Raw genomic sequence first — 26475 nt, 5'->3', positions numbered from 1 at the left:
ATTCTTGGTGGGCAAATCATGGGGCAACAAGCCCTCCTCTTCAGAAGTTAGCCATGAGGCTCATCTCTCAGGTTACTTCATCCTCCTGTTGCGAGAGGAATTGGAGCACATATGGTAATTTGTATAGTGTGAAGAAGAGCAGGCTTGAGTAGTCTAGGGCAGAGACAATGGTGTATGTGCACACCAACCTTCATCTTATTTACTGGCAGAGAGAAGAGTGGTTGAGGGGAAAGACAAAGATGTGGGATGTCTTTCCTGATGATATGGGTATGGACAATAGTGTTGAGTTGGCATTGGCCAACATGGATCTCAATGATCCAGTGCTAGAGCCTGTTAGATTTGATGACGATGATATTTTAGAGGGGTCATCTTCCACACTAGCAGATGCAGAGGCGACTATGGATACAGGGGAGGAGGAGGATGTAGAGGAGAGCAGTGGTGACCATGATGATGAGGACATTGACGCTGATTCTCATGATGACTATGAGGATTGATGACTCATGAGTCATGGGCTACCTATTGCCTTGAGGCTTGTATACATGTAGTTGTTTTATATTTTCTATTTCTATTTGCCATTGGCATTGCACTACCGATGTAACAAATTTTGATTTGATAACTTAATGAGAAAACTACAGCTGTCAGTGTCTTTATCTTACTATCTTGCAAGTTGTCTTTCATTTATGAATCATGATTTATGTGATATGTATTTGAATTTTGTATGTACTCTGCATGCTATAATGTTACTAACTTACTTTGTAAACAGTAAAACTAACATCTAGATGAAGATCTATGTTTGAAATCAATGAATTTGTATCATTAATGAGAATTTGTGTAAGAAATATCTAATTTTTAATATATATATATATATATATATATAGATATAGATATAGATATATAACAAATCCTACGTGTCTTGTTCCGGGAGGTCAACGTGTCTAAATCCGACACTCGAATCCCTGTATCCTACGAATCTCGAATCCCCGTGTTTGGTTACTTAGATCGTAAGTGAAATTGATGGGATAAGCATGATATATGATAAGAAGGATGGAAGTAATGAAAGATTCTCCGATGTTGAAGTAGATCTCCATAAGTTAAGAGGGAGTTTGGATGAAATATCCCTAGGTTAAGAGGAAGATTGAATGAAAGAAATCTCCCTAGGATAAGAGGATGGTTGAGAATATTCCTTGTACATGAATAATTAGATCCTCTCTGTTTAAGAGGGAGTGACAGATATAATTCTCTACTCCATGTGTCATGCACTAGACTAGGACTAACAACCGTAAGTTTTAGTGAAGGCCATGAGTGAGAGAAGGAAATTAGATATTGCATTTTGAGGTGTTGCTAAAAGAAGGAAAATAGGGTCTAATTGAAGAATATGTCGCTACATATGAAGTAGGAAAGGAAAGTGTATGATTGAGGAATCTTTTGTCAAAGATTCGGTTGATAGTCATACTGTGTTGAGAAGCAACATCTGTTGTCTGAAAGACCCTGAAGGTTTGTGTTTGTTTATAAATATGTGAAAGTATATTATTGATTGGGGTTTTTTTGTACAGGTAAATCTCTCAAAAATTTTGATTGCATGTTGGTTACAGATCAATTTGATCGGGAGAGATTTGTCCTTGATTTGTCGGATCAAGGGGTGTTGAGGATTTGTGAGTGAAGCATTTCCTGGGAGGACATCTGGCTGGCACTTTATGTTGATGTCTAGGTCCCGAAGTTGGAAAGGTAGTGTTGGTCATTGAGCTCTGACACACACCTGGATCTCTGGGTTGATGGTTAGCAAGTAAGCCTGATGGTACTTAGAGAGGCTGAAAGCTTGAGTCCATCTTAGTCCCACCCGGATAGATTTCCCTGGTCAGGAATCTAGTTCGTGGCATTGCGGTGCCTAAATTGTTGAGAGACCAATGGATAGATTGCCCTGGTCAGGAATCTAGTCCATGGCATTGCGGTGCCTAAAATTCTTCATAGATGATGTGTTTTGAGATCTTCCATGTACCTCTTTGGTTATATGTAAATATGAATACCTCCCTAGTTAAGAGGGAGTGTTGGAAAATGTAACTAAGTTCAGTCTTCTTAATTGTACTTGAAGTCAAAATGTAATATATTTTTCAAAAGAAAGAAAAAAGAATTTTATTATTAAATTGATTTGACTTGTTAAAGCATGGGTTTCATGCTTGGGTCAATTGTATAGGTCAAGCCTCCATTGTAGGCTTTAGGTTATTTGTCAAAGTCAATTTGTGAAGACTCCTCCATTCATCAAAGTCTCCTTAGTGTTGAAAGAATCCTCTTCAAGTCCACAAAGTGATCACATGTCAGCCTATATATATATACATAACTATTCAAATGCTCATGTCGACTTAATTATATTGGACAACAACTATATATACAAGCACTGGAACTTCGCTTAACAACACAACACAAACTCACATTTTTTCAGAGAACAAGTTTCGGTGATATGACACATATTACTAACTCGGATCTCAAAGAAGGTTGCGGTGAAGTTTGGGTGATCTTAGTGGAAAACTCTCGGTGATCTCAAAGATAATTTCGTGCCATTCTCAGCATATAAAATAAGGATTACAGTGGAGACAGTTCAATGATGTATCAAAGTGACTCGATGCTATTTCTATATAACAGTTTCGGTGCTACTACAGTGATCACATTTTGGTGATATTACAGTGATGTATTTCGGTGCTATCTCATTGCTACCACAATAAATATCTCGGTGATGTAGACTCGATTCTTCAGTATCTCGATGCTACCTTATTGTTATCACAGTGATAAGTTCAGTATCATTGCAAGACCAAAGTATGAAGAAGAATGACAAAGTTGACTTGATGGATGGAGGTAGTCTCGAGTCTAAGTTGTAAGGGTCTTGGTCGTCTCATCTTGAATCTAGTGAAGGAAGAATTTTGACAAGGTTTTCCCCTAGAGTGGAGTTTTGCCCTGGCAGCATGCCTACATATTGTGTACTCTTTTATTTGTTGCTTGGCATTTGTCTTGATGATAAGAAAAGAAAAATCGAAAGAACTAATAATAATAACGAAAACATCACAAGATAATGTCATTAATAAGGGAAATCATTTAACTGCCACCTCTATGGATTTTCCAACAAGTTATTGTTGTTACACATATCTAACAACCCTAAAAGCCTCTTGTTTGCATTAAGCCCCAGTCTCTATTGGAAATCCTTGTTTCCTTCTTGTTAAAGATCATTTTAAAGATCTTTCTAAGGTTGCTATATGCCATTGTATGCCCTAATAAAGAACATCAATCAAACCCTAACTTATAGTAGCCTTGTCATAGGCCTAACCTTAGAGAGCTTGAACCTTAGTCTAGAATATTTTGGTCATCGTAGACCTTGCCAAGCCCCCTACCTGTCTTTAGACCTCCGAAATAAGTCACAATAAGCCATAGTATTAGAATACCTTGTAGGTGGCATAGGGAAGCCTCCCTTGTGGCTGAAATCCCACTAAACAACAAGAGGAAGGTTGCTAAGGTGACAATGACAACCCTTCCTCATTGTTGCCATAGATTTTGGTCCTCACCTGGTGAATCTCCTTTCCTGACCTGCTAGATTTTGTGGCAACATGGGCTTGGTAGAACTTCCTAAAGTTAGAAAGATTGTTGTATGTAAATGGGTCTACAAATTGAATAAAGGAGTTGATGTTAATGTTTAAAGGTATAAATCCAAATTGGTTGCAAAAGGTTACTCTTAGATGGAAGGTATATATTTCCATGAAATCTTTCGCTAGTTGTTAAGCTTGTACATGTTTGTATTGTGTTGGAACTAGTTGTTTTTCTTGATTTGGAGTTAGAGAAATTAGATGTTAAGACAACTTTCCTACATGTAGATTTGGACGAGGAGATATACATGGAACAACTGGAAGGTCTTGTGCAACATCACAAAAGAAGATTAGTTTGCAAGCTCAAGAATTCATTGTATGGCTTGAAGCAATCACCCAAGCAGTGGTGCAAGAAAATTGATTCCTTCGTGACGAGCCAGAATTATACTAGAAGTGAGTATGACCATTGCATGCACTTCAAAAGTTTGAATGGTATATTCATTATCTTAGTGTTATATGTTGATGATATGCTTGTTGCAAGCAAAAGCATGGACGATATCAAAAAGTTGAAGGCTTAGATGGTTAGGACCTTTGATAGGAAGGATCTAGGAGCAACAAAGAAAATCTTGGGCATTGAAATACACAAAGACAAAGAAAATGGTAAGCTTGGGTTTTAGCATTTAGCATTTATGACATTTCTGTTTTCTTTGAGTGCCAAGAACTGCCACCCTTTCTGGTCCTTGAATGTATTTGTTTATCTCCTAAATCTTCTGTTTCTTTCATCCAAATTAGCCTTAAGATTCTGCAATGTACGATAAATGTGCCCAATGGAAAAGCCATGGTCTAGAAATCTGATTGTAATTGCTTGTATTCAGTTTGTAGTTTTCTTTCTTTTCAATCTTTTTAATCACCACCGAAATTTGGCATTTAAAGCATAAAAGATAGAGCTGCTATTGAAGTGACATTGGGCAGCCAGCTCAAAAAGATATTTGAGGGCTACATCCTCTGATCCAAGAGCCAGCTTGTGGCCTTAAGTAGGGAGGTTTTAAAGCCTTCAGCAGATGCCTTGGCAATGTTCTCTGGCCAAAAACATCTCGAGGAACAACACTTAGAAACCAAGAAAATAAATAGCCTAACATTGAATACAAAACTGCCTTAAAAGAGTGAATACTTATATACACCCAAAAATAATGGAAATATTGAGTGCTACTTTCTAGCACACAAAGATGTCCATTGCAAAGATGTAAATAACCGAATTGATAAATTATAGTAATAATCCAATTTAAGGTTGCAGCCTAGTTGAAAATCAAATTGACATACGAGAAACCTTGGTTTGCAGGACAAGGGGTCTCTTCCATGCAACAATTTGACTAGTTAATCTATAGAGGTGTACAGACTCTACCCCTCCAATTCAACCTGATGACCTGTGAGGATGAAACACATGTTCTTAACTGTTAGGCTCACTCAAGCTATAAAATTCCATGCACACTGAAAGATGGACTCTTCCTTTGTATGCTATGGGTTAAATGAGTCTCTCTCACCAACAAAAGGCATTCACCTGACCTAAAAAGTAACAGATAAGATACCTCTCAAGTGCCACTGAAAGATACTATTCTCAAGAACATTAAGACCTCTAGGTCATGACCATGATGGTGGAAACAGAGTCAGTGCTCAAAGGGCCGCGCCTGCACAAACCACGTCAACAGAACAGGGCAGTGAAGGGCGGTGATTCAGAGGGCAACACAAAACCCCTAACCTATGCAATTCAGGGGCAGCATATGGTAATTGCATCCCTCAAGCACTGACCAGCTAATCTATGAAAAATACAAAACCAAAAGGAAACCATACCTGGCAAAGAAGAAGTGCAGCAGCCTCCTTGTGTTGTTACAAGAAAACCACTTCTCTACTACTAATCTACAGACAATGGCCATACAAATTCTCTGTGAAAATGAATGAGGGTTTCACAGTCTGTGCAGAACCATGGATTCTGTGGTAAATCCCCATTCCATGAAAAAATGGCTTCAACAAGAAGCTATATAGAACGAGGGCAGAGAGGAAGGTGTTCCACCCACCCCCTACCAACATACCCTCTATTAAAACTTGCACAGCTTCGGGCTCTGGTCCTCTCTGCAACATATTTTGTTCCTGACAGATACCTCCAAAAACTCCAAGGAATCAGTCATATCATCTGCCCTGCCAACCCCACCAATCACAAAACAATAGAACAACAATAATAATTCCAAGAAAATATTGTATAATACCTGTTTTTCAAAAGCTTCACAAACCTATAGCCCAAATCCTCGAAGTTTTGTAAGATGGGGTAAAACTCTGAAAAACCACCATGGTCGAAGATATAGTCTCCGCTGTAAGGACTAATAACTCTTCACACAGGAAAAATGAAAATTGTACTTTTGCTAATCTGTGAATGTCATCTCCAATGGAGCTCTGCTTCCAAATTGAGGCTGTAAACCTGACACACAAAAAAATCATCTTGGTTTCACCTTGTTGATAACTGAAGAGAGCATTCTCCAGTGTGAAGTCTTAATCATTACATTGTGCATACTTGTGGTTCCTAAATGAAGCCAGGAATAAGGAGCAGCTGCAAAACAAAATTCCAAACTTTTCATACTCTTCCAGTAGTTCTCTTGAGTTCTTTAAGAATTCAAATAGAGAAATGGCTCAACAAAATTCCAAACTGTCCATACTCTTCCAGTAGTTCTCTTGAGTTCTTTAACAATTCACATAGAGGAATGGCTCAAATGAAACTTTATGCTTATTAGGCGCTCATGTTCTCACAGTCACTTAAAAGGTAGGTATGGTCTTTTATTGATATCTCCTTAGATGTTTTCCTTTGCCTAAGATCCAACAAAAGCATGTGCAATGGTCCATTTAACTGGGTGAACCTCAACTATCCAATTGTATGCCCTGCAACTGTTAGATGCTCACCCTGTAGCTTGGCTTGGAGGAAGGAAGATCCTATATATATATATATATAAGTGATAGAGACCATACTGAATTGCTAAATAAAACTAAAAATTGCTTCAACAATTCTGGACCACCGCAATCAGTCGATCACAGTACAAGCAAATAGCATGCAAATTGGTGGTAAAACAATTATATTTTATACTCCGATCACTCAAACAAAATAATATTTCATGATACCCTAGTAGAGAATCCCACAACCCGTTGTCCACCTATGTTCTCTTAAAGTCTTGTAGAATTAAATTAAAAAACACATTGGATTTAAAAGGAAAAAAAGAACTACTGAGTTCTAGGCCGGGAACACTTTTCTACCCTGTCCTTCTAAACCAACTTAGAAGCAGGGCAGAGCTTTTAGCTTCATGGTTTAATGTTGTCCACCTATTGAACAATAAAAACAGATTGACTTACATGACCGTATAGATGATAGATCCGAAAGATGATAAATAAAAAACACATTGGATTAAAAGAAAAAAACAATAAACTGAGTTTCAGGCCAGGAACACTACTCTGCCGCGTCCTTCCAAGCCAACTTAGAGGCAGGGCAGAGTATTTGGCTTCGTGGTTTATTGTTGTCAGCCTATTGAACAATAAAAACAGATTGATTTACGTGACCGTATAGATGATAGATCAGAAGGATGATAAATAAAAAAACACATTGGATTAGAAAGAAACAATAAACTGAGTTTCAGGCCAGGAACACTGCTCTGCCCTGTCCTTCCAAACCAACTTAGAGACAGGGCAGAGCTTTCAGTTTCATGGTTTATTGTTGTCAAATTATTGAACAATAAAAACAGATTGACTTACGAGATGAGATAGGTGACAGAACAGATAATGGAGAAACAAGTCTCAAAGATCAAGGTCTGCTACGATGCGTTGTCATGACACTTTCGCTTGAGTTTTACCGCAGTTTTTGTAAATTGGCAAAGGCTAGGGCTCAAGCATAACTCTATGCTTATTACACACCGGTGTTTTCACTGCGACTTGGGAGGCCTATACTAACAGTTTAAGAGTTAACCATGATAGTAAAAATAATGCTAATTATTTATCAAAATCCTTTTTAAAACGGCATCCTTGAGCTGACCTGTAGCTGAAGTTGCATATCTTGTGGGCTTCCATGCTATGAAAACGTCCCAAGATTTCCAGTTCTTATTGGAAAACATCCAAACCTGGCTGAATTAACATGCCCCTAAACGAGAATCTTGGAAACTGTGATCCAACAAAAGAGAAGCAAGATATCCATCTCCAATTCGCCCTCTGATTCTCAAAGAGTTCACACACCAAGATCTCTGAATGATAATCCCTGAAAAAATACAAGCAATCCCCACTGCCAGCACACTTATAATCAAAATCAGCTTTCTCTCCAAAAAATCTATTGAAGACTTCACCAGGCATCGTTTCAATCTCCGGCCACCCATCCCCCTGCAGCTCCCAGATATTCAAGCATTTACACTTCTTGGGAGAACCCAATCCTCCCACAAGAGTAAGCCGGCCTCTTCTCTTTATAAGGAAGGAGCACATGAGCTGCTGAGGCCTTGGCACCATGACCTCACTCCAAGTACCCTTCACTAAATCAAATGCAATGATATTATAAGGTCTAGCAGATGTGAGGAAATAGATAACTCCATTACAGTAGACTGTGTCATTGGGTGTCCACACAGCCAACCTCACAGCATATTCACAGGGGACTTCTCCAATCACATGCCATGAATCAGCACATGAATCATAAATTTCTATTGTGGGTTCATAGCTGTTACCATTTTGCGAAGACCCGCCTGCTACAATGACCTGAAAGCTGCCGTCACAGCCATATTTGTCAGTAGGGCCAAATTTGCTCTCAATTCCACAAATGCACGGATTCAAACGAGGACGGTGCAACGCAGGCAGCAGCCTCCATTTCTTTGCTATTGGATTACATACTGCAAGATGGTGTGATCCAGTCGAGCTCCCCTTGATAAGGAGCTGCTGACCAATTGCTGCCACAGGAAAACGAATGGACGGGGGAAGAAAACAAAGAGGAATTGAATACCATCTATTCGCAATTGGATTATAAGCACAGCAGCAGTCCCTGCAGTTGTATTTAGAGACTGCAAATAACCAGGGCGGTCCCTGATATGGCCATGCTGATCTCCATAGCTTAATAAAAGCTCCCGATCTTATGTATGATTCCCATTCCTTGCACACTGAGCTACTCCGTATCACATTATCAATGGAGGTCCTTGATAGAATCTGGCCCAGTAAATCCTGGGGCATATGTATCCAGAGGCCCTCATTCTCATCTTCACCTTCCTCATTACTCATGGCTTACATGAGGGCCTGTATCTTGTTATTCTCAGCCTGTAAAAGGATGAATTTGCAGCCAAGCAGTTTGGTATGCAGTGATTCTGCTGTGCAAGTAATAGCCATGGAGGAATCTTTATCTTTGGCGTTTGGGATTTGTTTGAGGGTGGTCATTGGCTACTGCAAACTGACAGTTCTCAATATAATTTCAGTGCAGATAATCATAGGCACGTTGGCTTCGATGTCAGATGTCCGTAGACGACTCTAATCTCCTTATCTGGGACATAAGGACGGTTGCATTGAAAATCTTCCACAAAATTATTTATTTCTTCAAGTTGTAAGTTGCAAGTTGCATTGAAAATCTTTTAGTAAAAAAAATTATTTCCTTAAACGGAAAGCTGCATTGAAAATGGCATGACATATATACTTTTTAATCCACGTAAAAAGATATGGAGTTATTAGTACTAGTAGTTGGAAAGAGAGTTGAAAACTTTTAATTTGAAAGCACATGATTCAGTGGTCGAAGTAGTTGGAAATGATTACTGTCTGTGTTTGAATGATTAAAAATGATTGGTAGAATTAGAAGGTGAAAAACTATTTTACATGGATTGGTAATTGGGTAGAATTAGAAGGCGAAAACTATTTTATATGGTCGGTTGTGTTTTATTTTTTTTAAATAAATTTGTTAATATAAATTGTGGTTAGATTATAATGTTTAATTCTTTAAAATGTGTTTTTAAATATTTTGGTTAAATTAGAATGTTTAATTATTTAAAATATGTTTTTACATATATAGATATATTTAATTTAACGAAATTATTTTTAGAGTAGATTATATATATTTTAGAAACTCAAATTTGTTATTTAACAAATTTCAGATAAATTGAAAAAAAAAAATTGAAAATGTAGAAAATTTAATATTTAAATTATAGTAAATTTTAAAATTTTAATAATTAAAATGTTTATTTTTGTTTGAAAGTGAAAAAATTATTATCATACAGTGGTTAATTAGTATTAAGAATAGCGATTTTTTGGTTAATATTAATAAATGTAAAACCATCTTAAATAATTAAATTATTCATTCATTAAAGATCTTAATTCTTCTAATACATTTATATATTTTTAATAAAATATATAAATTAAAAATATATATATAATTTAAATTAAAATATTTATTATTTTAATATTATTAATTTTTATAATTTCAAAATATTTATTGGTACTAGGTGGATGGAAATATGATTTTATTTTATTATATGATTTTATTTTATTTTATTATAAATATATTATTTAAATATTTATTATTGTAATTTATAAATTATGTTACTTATATTTTTAAGTGTAATTAGAAATAATAAATAGTTTCATATTGTGAATGATATTAAAAACTACATAATATAATAAAGAATGATAAATTTTGGTATAATCACAATGAAAATGAGTTAGTAAATAAGTCAATGATACATGATTTATAAGTATCTAGTAGGAATGGAAGTCTAACTCTTTACAAACTTCTAATGAGTCATTTCAAGTAGTGTGGTTTTCCTTTAATAACTTCTAATGAGTCGTTTCAAGTAGTGTGGTTTTCCTTTAATAGTAGTGATGAGTCAACACACATGCTTAAGATATCTCAAATATACTCTAAATAATGAAGCTCATCAATACATGAGCTTCATTCTTTAAAAATATTTGGCCATGATAACAAAAGATTAAAAAGAGGATATAGTCACAAGAGAAAAAATGTTACCTCCTCAAAAAATTAATTTTGAAAATAATGAGCAATAAAACATCCTTAGATATATAATATCAATGTTGTATAGTATCAACATTGTAAATAAAGAAACTTATATTAAGTGTAAATTAGGTGAGAAATATAAAGTTGAAGATCCATGGGCTATATTGGCATTTGGTGTGATCCACTTCAATATGATGTCATGACAACTCATTCAATTTTTTTAATTTATCTGCAAGCATCATTATAGAGCCAATAGTGAATGTAAATGAAGCAAACTAGGAAATGATGATAATCACTGTGGTTAACATATTTCATTGGACAAAGGGATATTGCAATTACTATTTATGAAGATATTTGTCATCTTTGTATGTCTATACAAACTTGCAACATACCTACTTAAATGGAGCATCCAACATACACAATCATAAACATCTCTATTAAATTTGTTCATTACATCTTTAATTACATTATAAAGACACAAGTTTAACAAATATTAGATATCTATAGTGTAAATTATGGTTTAGAATGATGTGTATTTTACATATCTAGAACTAAAAGGCTTAGGCCCTCCCACCTCACAATTTATCAAACGTATGAGTGTCTCTCATGAAAAGGAAAGATTATATGTGATAGAATATTAGTCGTAAAGAATAAAGTAGTGGAACATAATAAATAAATAAATAAAAACAAATAACAATTTTTCTAAAGGTGTTATACCTATGTGTTACGAATAAATATATATAAATAACATAAATATAAATAATGAGGATAATTGTAATAATGATTAGTTAATTAGTAATTAATACTGAAGAGGCATGTCTAAATGGGACATGACCTTCTATGAAGAGGCACAACCTAGTATAAAAGCAGGTCCCTCACTCTCATTTGTATCATCATTCTTATTCATACTTTTAATATATATTCTTGTATCTCAATGGAGTTATTTATATTCCAAGCCTTCTGGAGTATTTAACGTGAGGTATGAACTTTGTTCGTTCCATTTGGTATCAGAACAATTTGATCCTTTGGCCGTTTTACCACTGCATAGAGCTCGTTCTTCGATCTAGGTCTTTGACCATCAAATTCATCAACATCGTTGTTGTTGAAGCGTTCTGCTACTAGAATTTGGAGTTTCTCCATATCGCCATTTAGGTTTTTGGCCACTTACAAAAATTATTAAAAAATAAAAAATAGAGAAAAGAAAAAAGGTTATAAAGAAAAGTAATATAAGAAAAATATATATATATGTGAATGAAATATATATATATATATATATATAGACATTGAAGGGTTGAAGCTGCTACACAACTACACTATTGTGCAGTCGGTATCAAAGCTCACGGTTGGAGCTGGTACGTGACGAAGTGACAGTGGAATCCAGGGTACTTGCAGGCGAAGGAAGCTGATTTCACATATAAGTGGAATCAAGAGCTGGTTCAGTTTTGCGGGGAACTTGGTGAAGCTGGTGAAGAAGGCTGAATGGCAAAGATGGTAGAAGAACCTATGGCAGGTGAATCTAGCCATAATGCAGGTGAAGTCTTCTAGTACAAAGTGTTGGAACAAGTGAGTAGATGGAGTTCTGACTGGGTTTCGATGAAGGCTGAGAATATGAAGATTCGGGAAAGTTGTTCGGAACTAAGGAAAGAACTTGAAGAACTCAAGGGCCAATGCAGAAGTACGATGGATGGTGAACTTAGGAAACTTGATGAGGAAATCCGACAGAATGGTCTTGGTCTTCAAGAGCTCTTGGATGAGAGAGCTCGACTAAGGAAGAAAAGTGCCATGGTGGAAGCCGAAGTCAAGCAGATTGAGGAAGAGATAAAGAAGAAGCTTCTTGGAAAGAAGGTTGTTGTAATTGAGCAGGATGAGCTTGACTACATTGACAGGCTGGGGACTTACTACTGTGACAATCCAGAGGATGTTCGGAAGCTTAGTTCTATGGAGGTAGTCAATGGGCACTTGGTTGGTGCACTTGAGTAGAATGCGATGGAGGACAAGCTTAGAGGAAGACAAGCTGAGCCAGGATCGAAATGCTTAGAGGAGCCAAGCAAGGAAGTGAAGTACCTTAGGAGGAATGTCAAGTTGGAGCACAAGCCAATTGACACTTCTAAGGCCGAATTCTTGAAGAAGGTTGCTGATGTGAGACACAAGATAAAGCCGACAAAAGGAGGTGATGCCTTGAAGCTGAATTTTATGCAGGTGACCGTGAAAGGCAAGAGATTTGCAGCTTTGGTGGATACAGGGGCTACTCATAGCTTCTTGAGCAGGAAGGCAGCAAAGTCTTTTGGGAAGAAAGCTGAGATGGAGAAAGAGTGGAGTGCTTTCAAAGCAGTCAACTCTACCATGAAGGCTGTTACTGGTGTGATGGAGAACACTCAGGTGAGAGTGGGCTCGTGGTTTGGAAAGTTGGATTTGAGGATCGTAGACATGGATGATCATTCTATGGTGTTGGGGCAAGACTTCATGAGGCTTGCACAAGCCATACTAATGGTGGACTGGGACATTCTCTTGATCACAGCTAAAGGAAGAACTATGTTAGTTCCGATGAATAGAAGGAGTTGCTTGGGGTATAGACCGAGGATGAATTCTATGACTTTGTATCCCAAAGATCCGAATGTGAAGCATGAGGATGTGGAGCAAAGAGGACTTGGGAGTATGACTCAAACAACGAAGGAAGGGAAGTTGATTGACTTCATTGCAAGAGTGAGGAAGAAGGAAGCAAGTGAGAGGTCAGTCTCACAAATCTTGAAGCACTTGGCAGAGACATCTTCTACTGATGATCTTCACAATGGAGTTGCAAATGAAGGGAGTCTGAGTACTACTTCAAAAGCAGTGGTTGGAGAGGATTATGCAGGTAGAGATCTGGTTGGCATAGTGGAGTTTTGTAGGTATGCTATGGGCATATATGACTTTCAGTTGACAAAAGACAAGCTTAGAGAGCTTGGATGTACATGTGAGGAGGTTGAGGTTGTGCACAGATACTTGAGGACACAACACCAATCTGATACATGGGTGGATGAGAGTCAGGGAGGAAACTTCCTGGCCCTCCTTTCTCGGTAGACAACCTTGGAGATGGGTTGGTGCAGGGACCTTGATGGGAAGGGGCTGCACCACCTTAGCAAGGGGCCTTGGAGAAAGGCTTCTTTATGACGGATTGCAGACTTGGATGCAGATGGCCAGATGTTGGGATGAGGTCTACTTGGTTGGACAACATGGACAACTAGAGTCATGGACATCGGGTTGGAGACATGGAGCATGGCAGTCAATGCAGGGACATTATGCAGGAGCATGTGTAGAGGTGTCATTCATGGGCATCCTATGGAAAGTGCCGAGGCATGGATGTTGTGCAGATGTTGTTGTAACATGGAGATATGTGTATGAGTCGATGGAAAGGTTGTACACTCTTGTACAACAAGACCATGGACTGTTTGGACATGTTGCAAATGGGATGGAGATTCCATGGACCTGAGCATGGGATAGAGCAGATTCTTGATGAGTCCGAGATGTAGTAGAAGTCAGGGAAAGACTGATTTCGACATAAGGATGTGCATTCTTGTGGTTTGGGTGTATGGTTGGATTAGCTACGCAACTAGTTCGAGTCATGAGGGGTACTAGTGTGCAGAGGTATGTTGGCATTAGACAGGGCGACACATGACAGACAGATGTTGGCATTGTGTTGGAGTATCTTGATGACATACTACAGGATGAGGACGAAACATGGTGGAAATGGTTGTTTTACATATGTTGCAGGGATGTTGTAGTATATGGACCAGAGGATATCATGGATCAAGATAAGACTGTTCGGATATGAATATCTTGGTGATGGTTACCAAGGTGGTATATTGTCGAGGACAACAATGACTTCAGGTGGAGGAGGATGTAAGGACCTGCGGTCCGTGCGACGGGCAAGACGAACTCTCCTGTGCGAAGATAGACGAGCTGCGGCCAAACAAAGGATATGCGACGGAGAAATGCACGTGGAGAAAGGTTTGGTTGCAAGTTTATATGCGTGGGCAAGCTAGGCAAGCTACCCACAGGCAGACCAAGGTGAAGTTGTAAGATAGGCGAGCTAGGTGGGGCGATCCCATGTGATGGGCGGGCCGACCCGCATGTTGAACGAGTTTTTACAACCAAACAACAAGTCAGCCGAGCATGGTGAACGAGTCGGTTGGGTGGCACGACTTGCCCACCCACCATATACATAGATGGTGCGAATTGGGGAGAAGGAAAAGGAAGTTCAAGCAATTCAGACGAGCTGGTCAAGTCATTTAATCATCGCTCATCGAAATAGCTCGTGAAGAAGTGCAAAGTAGCCGCAGCTAAGCGTAGGAATCGTAGGTTGGATGCACCCGCTCGTCAGGCAGACGGACATGGCATGCACAAGATTTTGGTGAACGGGTGAGTTGGGGAGAGGGCTACACGAAGGTGCCCGCCCGACAGTGAAGTGACTCGGGTGGAGGGCCACACAAAGGCACGCCTGCCCGGTTGAACGGACACGGGTGGAGGGCCGCACGAAGGCGCTCCCGTCCGCAGTTGAACGGACAAGGGTGGAGGGCCGCATGAAGGCGCGCTCGCCAGCGGTTGAACAGACATGGGTGCAGGGCCGCACGAAGGCGCGCCCGCCCGCGGTTGAACGGACACAGGTGGAGGGCCACATGAAGGCGCACCCGCCCACAGTTGAACGGACACGGGTGGAGGGTTGCACAAAGGCGCGCCCGCCCGGTTGAACGAACTCAGGTGGAGGGTTGCACGAAGGTGCCCGCCCGCGGTTGAACGAGTTCGGGTGAGGCTGCACGAAGGCGCCCGCCCGCAGTGAACGAGTTCGGGTGAGGCTGCACGAAGGTGCTTGCCCGACGGTTGGACGAGTTGGAAATTGGCTAAGTGTGGATTGTGGAGGTGACCACCGTGCAAGGTGTGCACGAGGTGGGTAGCTCATGGGCAAGACACAAAGTCTGAAATTTGTCTAAGTATGAAACTTGGGGTTTCCAAGGTAATACTTGTAATTTTATGAAAGTTGGAAATATATTGAAATCGGGCAGACTCATATTCAGGGAGTTGCCCCTCCCTTTATACTGTTGCAATTGTGTTGTATATGTATAATTGTTGTGGATAATGAATGTGTATGGGTGTTCATTAGTATAAAGGCTAATCTAAATACTTGGTAAAGAAAAATAAAACTAAGTATCGAATGTTAAGGCGTAGTCCATGAACATAAGTATTGGTGAAAAGAAAGTGTTTGGTGGTGCCGCACCTCGCTATAAGCGGTTGAAAGACTACCGCAGGTGTAGGGGCGTGACAGGGGGAAAAACATTTAAAATATATATATAATTCCAATATATATATATATATATATAGATATAGATATATATATATATATATATATATATATATATATATATATATATATATATATATATATATATATATATATATATATATATATATATATTTGCACTTCTGGCAGCCATCGTCGCCTTCGAATCCGCCTCGGAAGACATCTGCACAACGATCGGTTGTCATCCCCACCACCGTTGACTAAGCAAACCCAACCAATGCTCCATGTCCACACTCTAATGTTTCCCCTTCCGTTGTCCCGTGGCTGGTTGAACTCATCGTCAAACCCCCTCTTCCAGCTACGTACCATCGCCCTCCTAACAACACAATATTTCTTGCACGCAGCCGTAGCCACCAGGCCATCCGCCCACGCTGCAACTGTTTTAACGCCACATCGAATCACCTGCACTGCATCTTCTTCTATAATACTGTTGTTCAAAAAGTTGTCATTCAGAAGCTCCACCGTCACAGCCACAAACAGAACCTATAATGGAGCTTCATATTCTTTCGCTAGGATTTCCACGACTCTTGGAACTACGCCAAGCAGAAGCATCGAATTTGTATGTTGCCATCGTACTATACACAACCACAAAACCTAACCAGTCTCTCTAGTCGTATCAGCAATCAATTCATATTCGTGCTGGGTTTGGAAGTGTGTTACTTAAATCATCGATACGTACATTGTTAGGGTCCCACCCTAACCCCCTTATTTATGTAATAGGATCGAGTCATAGTTATAGCTAAGTAAAGAGTCAATAAAGCCCATATTAATAATTTTAAGTGGTTAACTCGCATTTAATGAAGGGACTACAGTTAGTTGCAAATGGGCCATGGTATTAGATAGATGGTATTACTAAGAACCATGGTATTTCCCCATGGTATTGCATGTATGAATCTATATAAAGGATAGAGACTCCCCTCGAGGAGCATCGTGTCTTATTTTGTAATCGAGCTCTGCTCTATTGGAGGTTGCCCCCTTGAAGAGGCAAGTGAACATTGCTTTCTAAATAATAAAATACTTTTTGTTATTTATCACTGTTCTATGTTATAGGGATATTTCTTCGCATATTTGGTATTCTGGTATCATCTTGCAGGTTAAGAGCATAACAAGTGGTATCAGACCACTTTCCAGGGCTGGTGGGATCTCCATTTTTTAGCAAATTTTTTTTTGGCTAGAGACGTGTTCCGGCGTTTTTAAACCACAAGATCTATCGTTGAGCGCATAAACCTACGGATTTGGGGAGGCACGCACACAGGAAATACAAGAGGTTGTCATGCTTGTTGGACTCCCTTGTAACTCCTCTGGGTAACCCTTCGAGTAGTAGCGCATTAGACAGAACCGCACACGGGCTGTCTTCCAAGTACCCTCTGGGTATATCGGAAGCCCCCTAGCTCCATTGAAACCTCGCCATAGATAAACCGTCGGCCATCTCGCTGCTACAATACACCGAGAATAACACTCGGAGAGATTACTCGCCCGTACGATAGGGTAGTCGGGTTGTACGGCTAAGGGTACAATTGATCCTCCTTGGTTAGTGCCCTAAAAAATTGGGTTGAGTACTACTGTCAGACCCTTATGTATATTTTGATCTGTAGCACCTGAAACTCCTGGAGACCATAGTTCCCTACTTTATCTCTGGATCACACATAATCTCTACCAGATCAGATCTCGCAAGTGGGGTTTTGCAGCAGCAACAACAATTAGTTCCGTCGTTCAGATCTATCCGATCAGCCATTCAGATCTCTCAGATACATCAGATCCGCCATCCAGATCTGAGTAGTTGTGTGGGTTATTGTACTTGGGCGTGATTTTCGCAGGACTTTTGGCAGCATTGACATTTCCAAGATTCGGCTACTGTAGTATTCCTAATCAAGGAGTAAAAATTTGAAATAAAAATGTCTGAGACCCCCCCATGGCGCTTATTGGTGACTTAGCCCATAAGAATCAGGACGACGAGTTGAGAAAGGTGGTACCGTTCAATTGTTAGTGCGAAAAAATTTGGGCGGTCCCAAATTTCAAGTAAATCGGCTCGGTGCATGGTACAAACTAGAGCTCAAGCTATGGCGAATGAGAGGATGGACAACCTTGACTCATCCTTGAAAGACATCCAATCGCAGCTAAAGGAATTAACTGCAGCACTCTCTAAGGGCAAGGTGGAGGCATGCGAGGAGGCATATATTGGCAATGAAAAAAGTGAGGGTGAGTCTAGCCAGTCTCTTCACCTCTTTGGCGCCCCCCAATCCCATCCGCGACCACCCAAGTTGGACATGTATAAATTTGATGGCTTTCACCAGGCCACATGGATAGCACAAATGGAGCAATATTTCACATTGAATTACATCTTGGATAATGCAACTCAGCTTAGTGTGGGTACCATGTACTTGGACAATGAAAGATGGTAATGGTGGCAATGGCATCAACGTTGCTATGGAAGGCCCTTGACGTGGGATACATTATGGATCGCTTTGACCATGAATCTAACTTTTTGGGACGTCTCACTAAGCTCAGACAGATAGGAATAGTGAATGAATATATTGCAGCCTTTGAAGCCTTAGCTTTCTGCACTGGAGGTCTACAAGATGAGTTATACATGGAATGTTTTTTCAATGGTCTCAAAGAAGCCATACAAGCCCACGTCCGACTGCACTACCCTAGCTCATGGCTGCATGCTTACAGGATAGCTCGTGAAGTTGAACGTGCATTGGTGGCCCAGTCCAATCGCCCAAATTTCATCGCCAAGGGTCGTCCCCCATAGGCTCAAAGCACTACCCAGACACTCAAGGTTCAAAAGGTGTCACCATCAAAAATGGTGGAAAGAAGAAAGCAAGGATTATGTTACTACTATGATGAGAAATACTCCCCTGGGCATAAATGCAAGGAGCCCAATTTTTTTCAAATTGATGCTACTAATCACAGTGCATCAAAGGAAGCCCCACCACTTGAGCAACTAGAGGAGGAAGAAGAGGACAACCAACAGGACAATGTACCTGAAGAACCAGTTATCTCGTTGCATGCTTTGGCAGGGATTTCTTCGCCTCAAACTCTCAAAATCAGAGGTTTTATTAAGCATCGACCAGTAGTAGTCTTGATTGATAGTGGAAGTACACATAATTTTATCCATCAAAGAGTCGTGGAAGCAGTGCATTGTTTTGTCTGAGCAGTTTCTAACTTCCAGGTCCAAATTGCTGATGGGGGAACAATGAAATGTGAAGGCCGTTGTGAAAATGTCAAACTTCAAATGGGGGATTATCAATTAAAGACCCACATGTTTGCCATACACATGGGAGGGTGCGACATTGTCCTTGGTGTTGAATGGCTTTGCACACTTGGCCCAATCACAATGGATTTCCAGGAGTTATATATGAGCTTTAAGCAGAACAACCACACACATACCCTCCGCAGACTCCAGGCAAGAGCTCCCTCTATCATCAGCTCACTTCAGATGGAAAAATTGTTAAAAAAAGGCCACCATGGAGTCATAGCTCAATTTAATGCCATCCAGGCCTGTGAACCCAATCCTGTTCATATTCATCCTGAGATACAATAGATCTTAAAAACCATCTGCCAGTACAAGCCTCATGAGCTTCCACCCTTGAGAGGGGAACATGATCATAGCATTACTTTGGTCCCAGGGGCCCAACCACCAAATGTGCGCCCATATAGATATCTGTTTGCCCAAAAGAATGAAATAGAAAAAATAATCAAGGAACTCTTGGAAGCAGGCATCATTCATCCCAGCATTAGTCCTTATTCATCGTCGGTGGTCATGGTGCTCAAGAAAGATGGGGAATGGCGTATGTGTCCAGACTTTAGGGCCCTTAATAAGTTGACAGTCAAAGATAAATTTCCCATCCCGGTTGTTGATGATTTGTTGGATGAACTAAATGGGGCTCAATTCTTTACTAAGCTTGACCTTTGCTCAGGCTACCACCAAATCCGCATGAAAGAAGTAGACATCCCAAAGACTGCTTTCCGAACTCATGAAGGCCATTATGAGTTCCTGGTCATGCCATTCAATCTTTGTAATGCCCCATCCACTTTTCAGAGCCTTATGAACCACCTGCTCAAACCATATCTCAGAAAATTTGTCCTTGTTTTCTTTGATGACATCCTCATCTACAGTTGCACCTGGGCCGCACATCTTCAGCGTGTAGATCTGCTCTTGCAACGGCTTCGCAAGCATAAATTATCTGTCAAGATGTCCAAGTGTTCTTTTACCATGGAATAAGTTGAGTATTTGGGCCACATTGTGGGGTGTGAAGGTGTCAGGGTGGACCCCAAAAAGATCTAGGCCATGTAGGATTGGCCTCAACCTAAGACATTGAAGAGCCTGAGAGGATTTTTGGGTCTCACAGGCTACTATCGAAAATTTGTCCACAATTATGGTCGCATTGCTGGGCCCCTCACTCAACTCCTCAAGAAAAATTCATTCCTCTGGAATGATGAAGCACAACAAGCCTTTACAGCTCTCAAACATGCCATGTGTTCCACTCCAGTCTTAGCACTACCCGACTTCACCAAATCTTTTGTGATTGAATGTGATGCTTCAGGTACAGGTATTGGGGCAATCTTAATGCAGGAAGGTCGACCCTTGGCCTTCATGAGCCAACAACTAAGTGGGAAGAATATGGGACAATCTACTTATGAGAAGGAGATGATGGCCATCTTACATGCAATAGATACCTAGCGACCATACTTATTGGGGCTATGTTTCCAAATCCACACTGACCATCAAAGCCTTAAGTATTTTTTGGAGCAATGCCTATCCTCACCACAACAAAATAAATGGCTCGCCAAAATGCTGGGATATGATTATGAGATAATTTACAAGAAAGGGCGCGAAAATATTGTAGCAGATGCGTTATCTCGCCAATTTGAGGAGGAAAGTACCCTGCTTGCAATTTCCCTTCCCATTCCAGAATGGATTGAAGAGGCCCGCAAAGAATGGTTTTCACATCCCTGGCTCTCCCAACTCATTAATCAATTGCAGGCGGATCTAAATTCCACAGTGGGCCACTTGTGGCAGGATGAGATTCTTCGCTACAAGGACAGAGTCGTAATATCACCAACATCCACCCTCAAAAGCCGCATTTTGGCGGAGTTGCACTCATCTCCCACTACAGGACATTCAGGCTTTCAGAAGACGTATGCTCACACTCGAAGATCTTTTTTTTGGACAAGCATGAAAAAGGACATTCTTACTTTTGTAGCTGAATGCGACATCTATCAGTGCCACAAAGGAGAAACAGTCAAATCCCCAGGCACATTATAGCCATTGCCCATCCTGGCCTCAATCTAGATGGAGGTTTCTATGGATTTCATTACGAGTCTTCCAAAGTCAAGAAACAAGTCAGTCATCATGGTGGTTGTGGACAGACATTCTAAGTATGCTCATTTTTTCACCCTACCCCACCCTTTTACACCCACTTTGGTTGCTCAATCTTTCATGGATCAGATCTTCAAATTGCATGGCATGCCTACTTCCATTGTGTCTGATCGTGACCCAGTCTTCAGTAGTAACTTTTGGCAGGAACTCTTCCGACTACAAGGTACCCAACTACAACTCAGTACTTCCTATCATCCACAAACTGATGGTCAAACTGAAGCAGTCAACAAATGTCTGGAAGCATACCTTAGGTGTTTCACTTCAGAAAAGCAACATCTCCGGGTATAGTGTTTACCTCTAGCTGAATGGTGGTATAACACCAACTATCATGCCACCACCAAAATGACTCCATATGAAGTAATTTATGGTCAACTCCCTCCTTCCCCTACTTCTTATATCAAGGATGCTCGAAGGTACAAGCAATGGATCAACTCCTATAGAACCGCACCACCATGCTAGCTCACCTTAGAGAGAATCTTCATCAAGCTCAAAACCGCATGAAGCAACATGTAGATCAACATCACTCAGAACGCCAATTTCAAGAAGGGGATCAGGTATTTTTGAGGTTGCAACCATATAAGCAAACATCACTCAAAGACAAGGGTTAGATTTTAAGCCTTTGTGGAAGTTTTTTGTAGTGTCATGATCCGGATTATCCACAGTTTCTAGTTCATTCTGCCAACGTTTCAAACCCCAAAGGGGGTCCATCATCAGGACAAATCAGATAGAATATGAGTGAAAGATTAATGAGAGAAGAGAACCTTGCGACCTGGATAAAAATAAACAAGAGCCCTAATTTATAAAGGCCGACACATGATTCTTTATTTTTATTAATTATTATTTTATTTTATTTATTATTTTTCTTTTTATATAATAATTTTACTTATTTATAAAAGTTTTATAAAAACTTTAATTAATCATTTAATTATTCATTATTAGTTTGGGTTTAATTATTTAATCATGAACAAATAAGTTAATTAATTTTATTTTATTAATTTTGAACTTTATTTATTAACTAATTAATTCTTTTTATTTTTACTTAATTAATTACTTAATTTAAATTAATTTATAAATTATTATTGCCTTCCTTTAATTAATCAATTATCAATTAATTAATTAATTAATTAATTGATTGATTAATTAATTAAGTAATTAATTAATTAATTTATCTAATTAATCTAATTAATCGATTTATTAATTTCTAATTATTTATATTTTTTATTAATTTATAAATTAAATGTTAATTCAATTTAATTTGATTTAAAAATTGACTAATAAATTACTTAATTTAAATTAATTAGTCAAAAATTAACTAGTCAAAAATTAATTAGTCAAAAATTTTAAAATCAAATTAAATTGAATTAACATTTAATTTATAAATAAAAAATATAAATAATTAGAAATTAATAAATCAATTAATTAGATAAATTAATTAATTAATCAATTAACTAATTAATTGATAATTGATTAATTAAAGGAAGGCAAAAATAATTTATAAATTAATTTAAATTAAGTAATGATGATGATGATGATGGTGGTTAACGTCTGCTGAGACCAAATAATGATCTATCGGACCTAAAAAGACAAATTATTTATTTTGATTTAAGATTTTATTCCTATGCTCAAAAAGCTTGGAGAGAAGCCTCCCGAGCTCACTATAATTTTGGCATTGCAAAAGGCTAGGAAGGTCAGTATTGTAACAAAGGTTGTGAAATTGAGATCTAATGTGGTTGTATGCAGGGCACTCTAAGAGGAAGTGGTTTTCATCCTCGATGCTCCCATTCTTACGAATATGGCAGATCCTTTCCATCCATGGCGTTTTAGGAACTACCCAGCGGCCAGTTTCGCTATGGAGCTCGTGAGAATTCGTTCTAATCTTTGCTATATTAATTTTCTTTTTTGAGCTAGTTAGAATAGAGAGATACTTTTGATCTTCAAGGGTGGGGTTGATGACCTTCTTATAATAACTTAATTTTCTTTTAGACGCTAAATCTTTCTAACACCACAATTTTTCTTTGAACTTAGAAGTTAATTCAAATTAAATTGAATTAACATTTAATTTATAAATAAATAAAAAATATAAATAATTAGAAATTAATAAATTGATTAATTAGATTAATTAGATAAATTAATTAATTAATCAATTAATTAATTAATTAATTAATCAATTAATCAATTAATCAATTAATTAATTAATCAATTAATCAATTAATTAATTAATTAATTAATCAATTAATTAATTAATTAATTAATTAATCAATTAATTAATTAATTAATTAATCAATCAATTAATCAATCAATCAATCAATTAATTAATTGATAATTGATTAATTAAAGGAAGGCAATAATAATTTATAAATTAATTTAAATTAAATAATTAATTAAGTAAAAATAAAAAGAATTAATTAGTTAATAAATGAAGTTCAAAATCAATAAAATAAAATAAATTAACTTATTTGTTCATGATTAAATAATTAAACCTAAACTAATAATGAATAATTAAATGATTAATTAAAGTTTTTATAAAACTTTTATAAATAAGTAAAATTATTATATAAAAAGGAAAATAATAAATAAAATAAAATAATAATTAATAAAAATAAAGAATCATGTGTCGGCCTTTATAAAATTAGGGTTCTTGTTTATTTATATCCAAGTCGCAAGGTTCTCTTCTCTCAATAATCTTTCACTCATATTCTATCTGATTTGTCCTGATGATGGACCCCCTTTGGGGTTTGAAACGTTGGTAGAATGAACTAGAAACTGTGGATAATCCGGATCATGACACTACAAGACAAGGGTTGTCAGAAACTATCTCCAAAATTCTACGGATCGTATCAAGTACTTCAGCGCATTGGAGAAGTTGCCTACAAGCTAGCTTTGCCACCCACTGCAAAAATCCATCCAGTTTTCCATGTCTCATGCCTCAAGAAAGTGATTGGGAACAATTGCAGAATTCAAACCAATCTACCTGAACTGGATGAAGAAGGGTCAATCTGGCTCCAACCTGAACAAGTTCTTGATACACGAGAAAGGCACCTGCGTGGCCGCATGATCAAGGAAGTCCTCGTCAAGTGGAAAGACACCTCTCCGGAAGATGCAACCTGGGAACCAGCCACTATTCTTCAGCAGTTTCCGTAGCTTCAGCCTTGAGGACAAGGCTATTCTTATGGGGGAGGGCATGTTAGGGTCCCACCCTAACCCCCTTATTTATGTAATAGGATCGAGTCATAGTTATAGTTAAGTAAAGAGTCAATAAAGCCCATATTAATAATTGTAAGTGGTTAACCCACATTTAATGAAGGGACCACAGTTAGTTGCAAATGGGCCATGGTATTAGATAGATGGTATTAATAAGAACCATGGTATTGCCCCATGGTATTGCATGTATGAATCCTATATAAAGGATAAAGACTCCCCTCGAGGAGCATCATGTCTTATTTTGTAATCAAGCTCTGCTCTATTGGAGGTTTCCCCCTCGAAGAGGCAAGTGAATATTGCTTTCTGAATAATAAAATAATTGCTGTTATTTCTCATTGTTCTATGTTCTAGGTATATTTCTTCACATATTTGGTATTCTGGTATCGTCTTGCAGGTTAAGAGCATAACATACATTAGTCGGAAAACCTTGAAAAATTCAATCTATGAATCGGGGCATTGAAACTTATGAAAAACCAGAGTTATAACAATTGCCATATTTCTATTTAAAGAACCACTAGTCAATAGTTATCTGGTTGTGGCCATTATATTTTATGAAGTCAAAAGTCGTGACTCATATACGTACAAGTGTGATTTTTTTTATCAAATACGTACAGGTGATTTTTTATCAAGCAAAACATAATTTCATATAATTAAAGGGTTAAGAGATAAACATAAGGAGTTATATATAATCTAAAAATAAATACAAAGACAATATAAGATATTCAAGTAGATAAAGGGTGATATGAAAAAGGTCAAGACACAAAGATGCCAAGGTTTAAAGAATTTTTGAATATTTTTTAATGAAAAAAAAGGTTAAAGTGAAAAAGTGATATATTATAAAACTAAAAAAGGGTTACCCTTGAAACCCTAAGCTCATTTAAAAAAAATAAAAATGGAGACCAACAGTGATGAAAAATTTCCTAAAATATTTAGTAATTGTGTTAGAACACTATTTAAAATCAAAGGATCACTCATAGGAAGAGATATTATAATCTCTATCAGTCTTACTGAAGATAGTAATTATGTTAGTACTAAATGTGCTAACCAATTAGTAATTCCTGAATCAAATATATTCGAAACAATTTTTGTTGACACAAATAACAAACAATACCACATAAACAATCTACAACCAAGTATTGGGGACTATACTTTTACATCACAATTCAACGTGAAAACCTTATTTTTTAACGATAGTTACATTGTTTTGGGCTCACCCTGGATGGGAACTCTATGGTCCTTTATTCTAAATGCAAAAAAAAAAATTACCTTTTCTTACAAGAAGAAGAAAATAACACTTTAATATGTTACATTAAAGCCAAATTCAGTAACACCCAAAGACATACAAGATATTTCAAAAATATTTTTTCAAGAAGGTAAAAAAGTTCTACAAAATATGCAAAGTGAAGTCGACAAGATTACTGCTAACAAAAATGAAGAAGTTTCTCGGCTTAAAGACCATAGTGAAAAATTATTGACACAAATTAATAAGCTTAAGAAGGACAAGAAGTCATTGGAAAATAAGGTGCAACAGTTTATCAAGAAGGAAGCATCGAATGTAGAAGTCCAAGTGGAAGAGAAAGTAACAGATATCGATCCAGTGAATGTCACAACTCAAGAAGAAGACAAGCAAGTTGAAGAAAATACAAACTTAGATGTTGCAGTTTAGACGATGAACATCTCAAGTGAAGGTTCTATAACCAGCTCGACGACATCGAAACCTGAAGTAAATCATAATCTCGCAACACACATGATAAGGGAAACTAAAAGAAGTCTTTATCTACATCCAAATCACAAGAACAAACATCTCAATCAATCTACAAATCCGTGTCACTTGGAACATAAACAACAAACTTATGTTCCCAAGAACATTGAAGTGTGCACAACTCAGTGAAGTGATAACAATTCATCACAAGTTTTCGATCACTGTAAGGTTCCACCGAAGGTTGATCTAGGATGGTTTGATCCCTTCTCTGTGCAAAAAATTTATGTCACT

The 26475-nt window shown here is 38.0% G+C and overlaps 1 protein-coding gene across 2 annotated transcripts in view; it reads right to left on the bottom strand.

Annotated features, from left to right (window-relative positions):
• LOC149143835 (F-box/kelch-repeat protein At5g15710-like) overlaps positions 1–9158 on the bottom strand; it is a 39357-nt gene extending 30199 nt beyond the window's left edge. The window contains exons 1-2 of one of the 2 annotated variants that reach the window (XM_089447918.1): positions 7630–9158; positions 5827–6036 (exon numbers count right to left, since the gene is read on the bottom strand). In XM_089447918.1, the coding sequence (XP_089304044.1) occupies positions 7695–8846 (1152 nt within the window). In that variant the 5' untranslated portion in view covers positions 8847–9158 and the 3' untranslated portion in view covers positions 5827–6036; positions 7630–7694. Of the gene's footprint in view, positions 1–5826; positions 6037–7629 lie in introns of those variants that run through there. The other variant, XM_089447917.1, reaches the window with a different exon arrangement.
• Between the last annotated feature and the right edge of the window lie 17317 nt (positions 9159–26475).

The sequence above is a fragment of the Pinus tabuliformis genome, chromosome X (genome assembly GCF_031772625.1).
Source record: "Pinus tabuliformis cultivar Carrire ecotype Pingquan chromosome X, CPIR1, whole genome shotgun sequence".
In the NCBI taxonomy this organism is placed as follows: Eukaryota; Viridiplantae; Streptophyta; class Pinopsida; order Pinales; family Pinaceae; genus Pinus; species Pinus tabuliformis.
The sequence above is the reverse complement of the archived record's forward strand: the minus strand, read 5'-3'. Positions and strand labels throughout refer to the sequence as shown.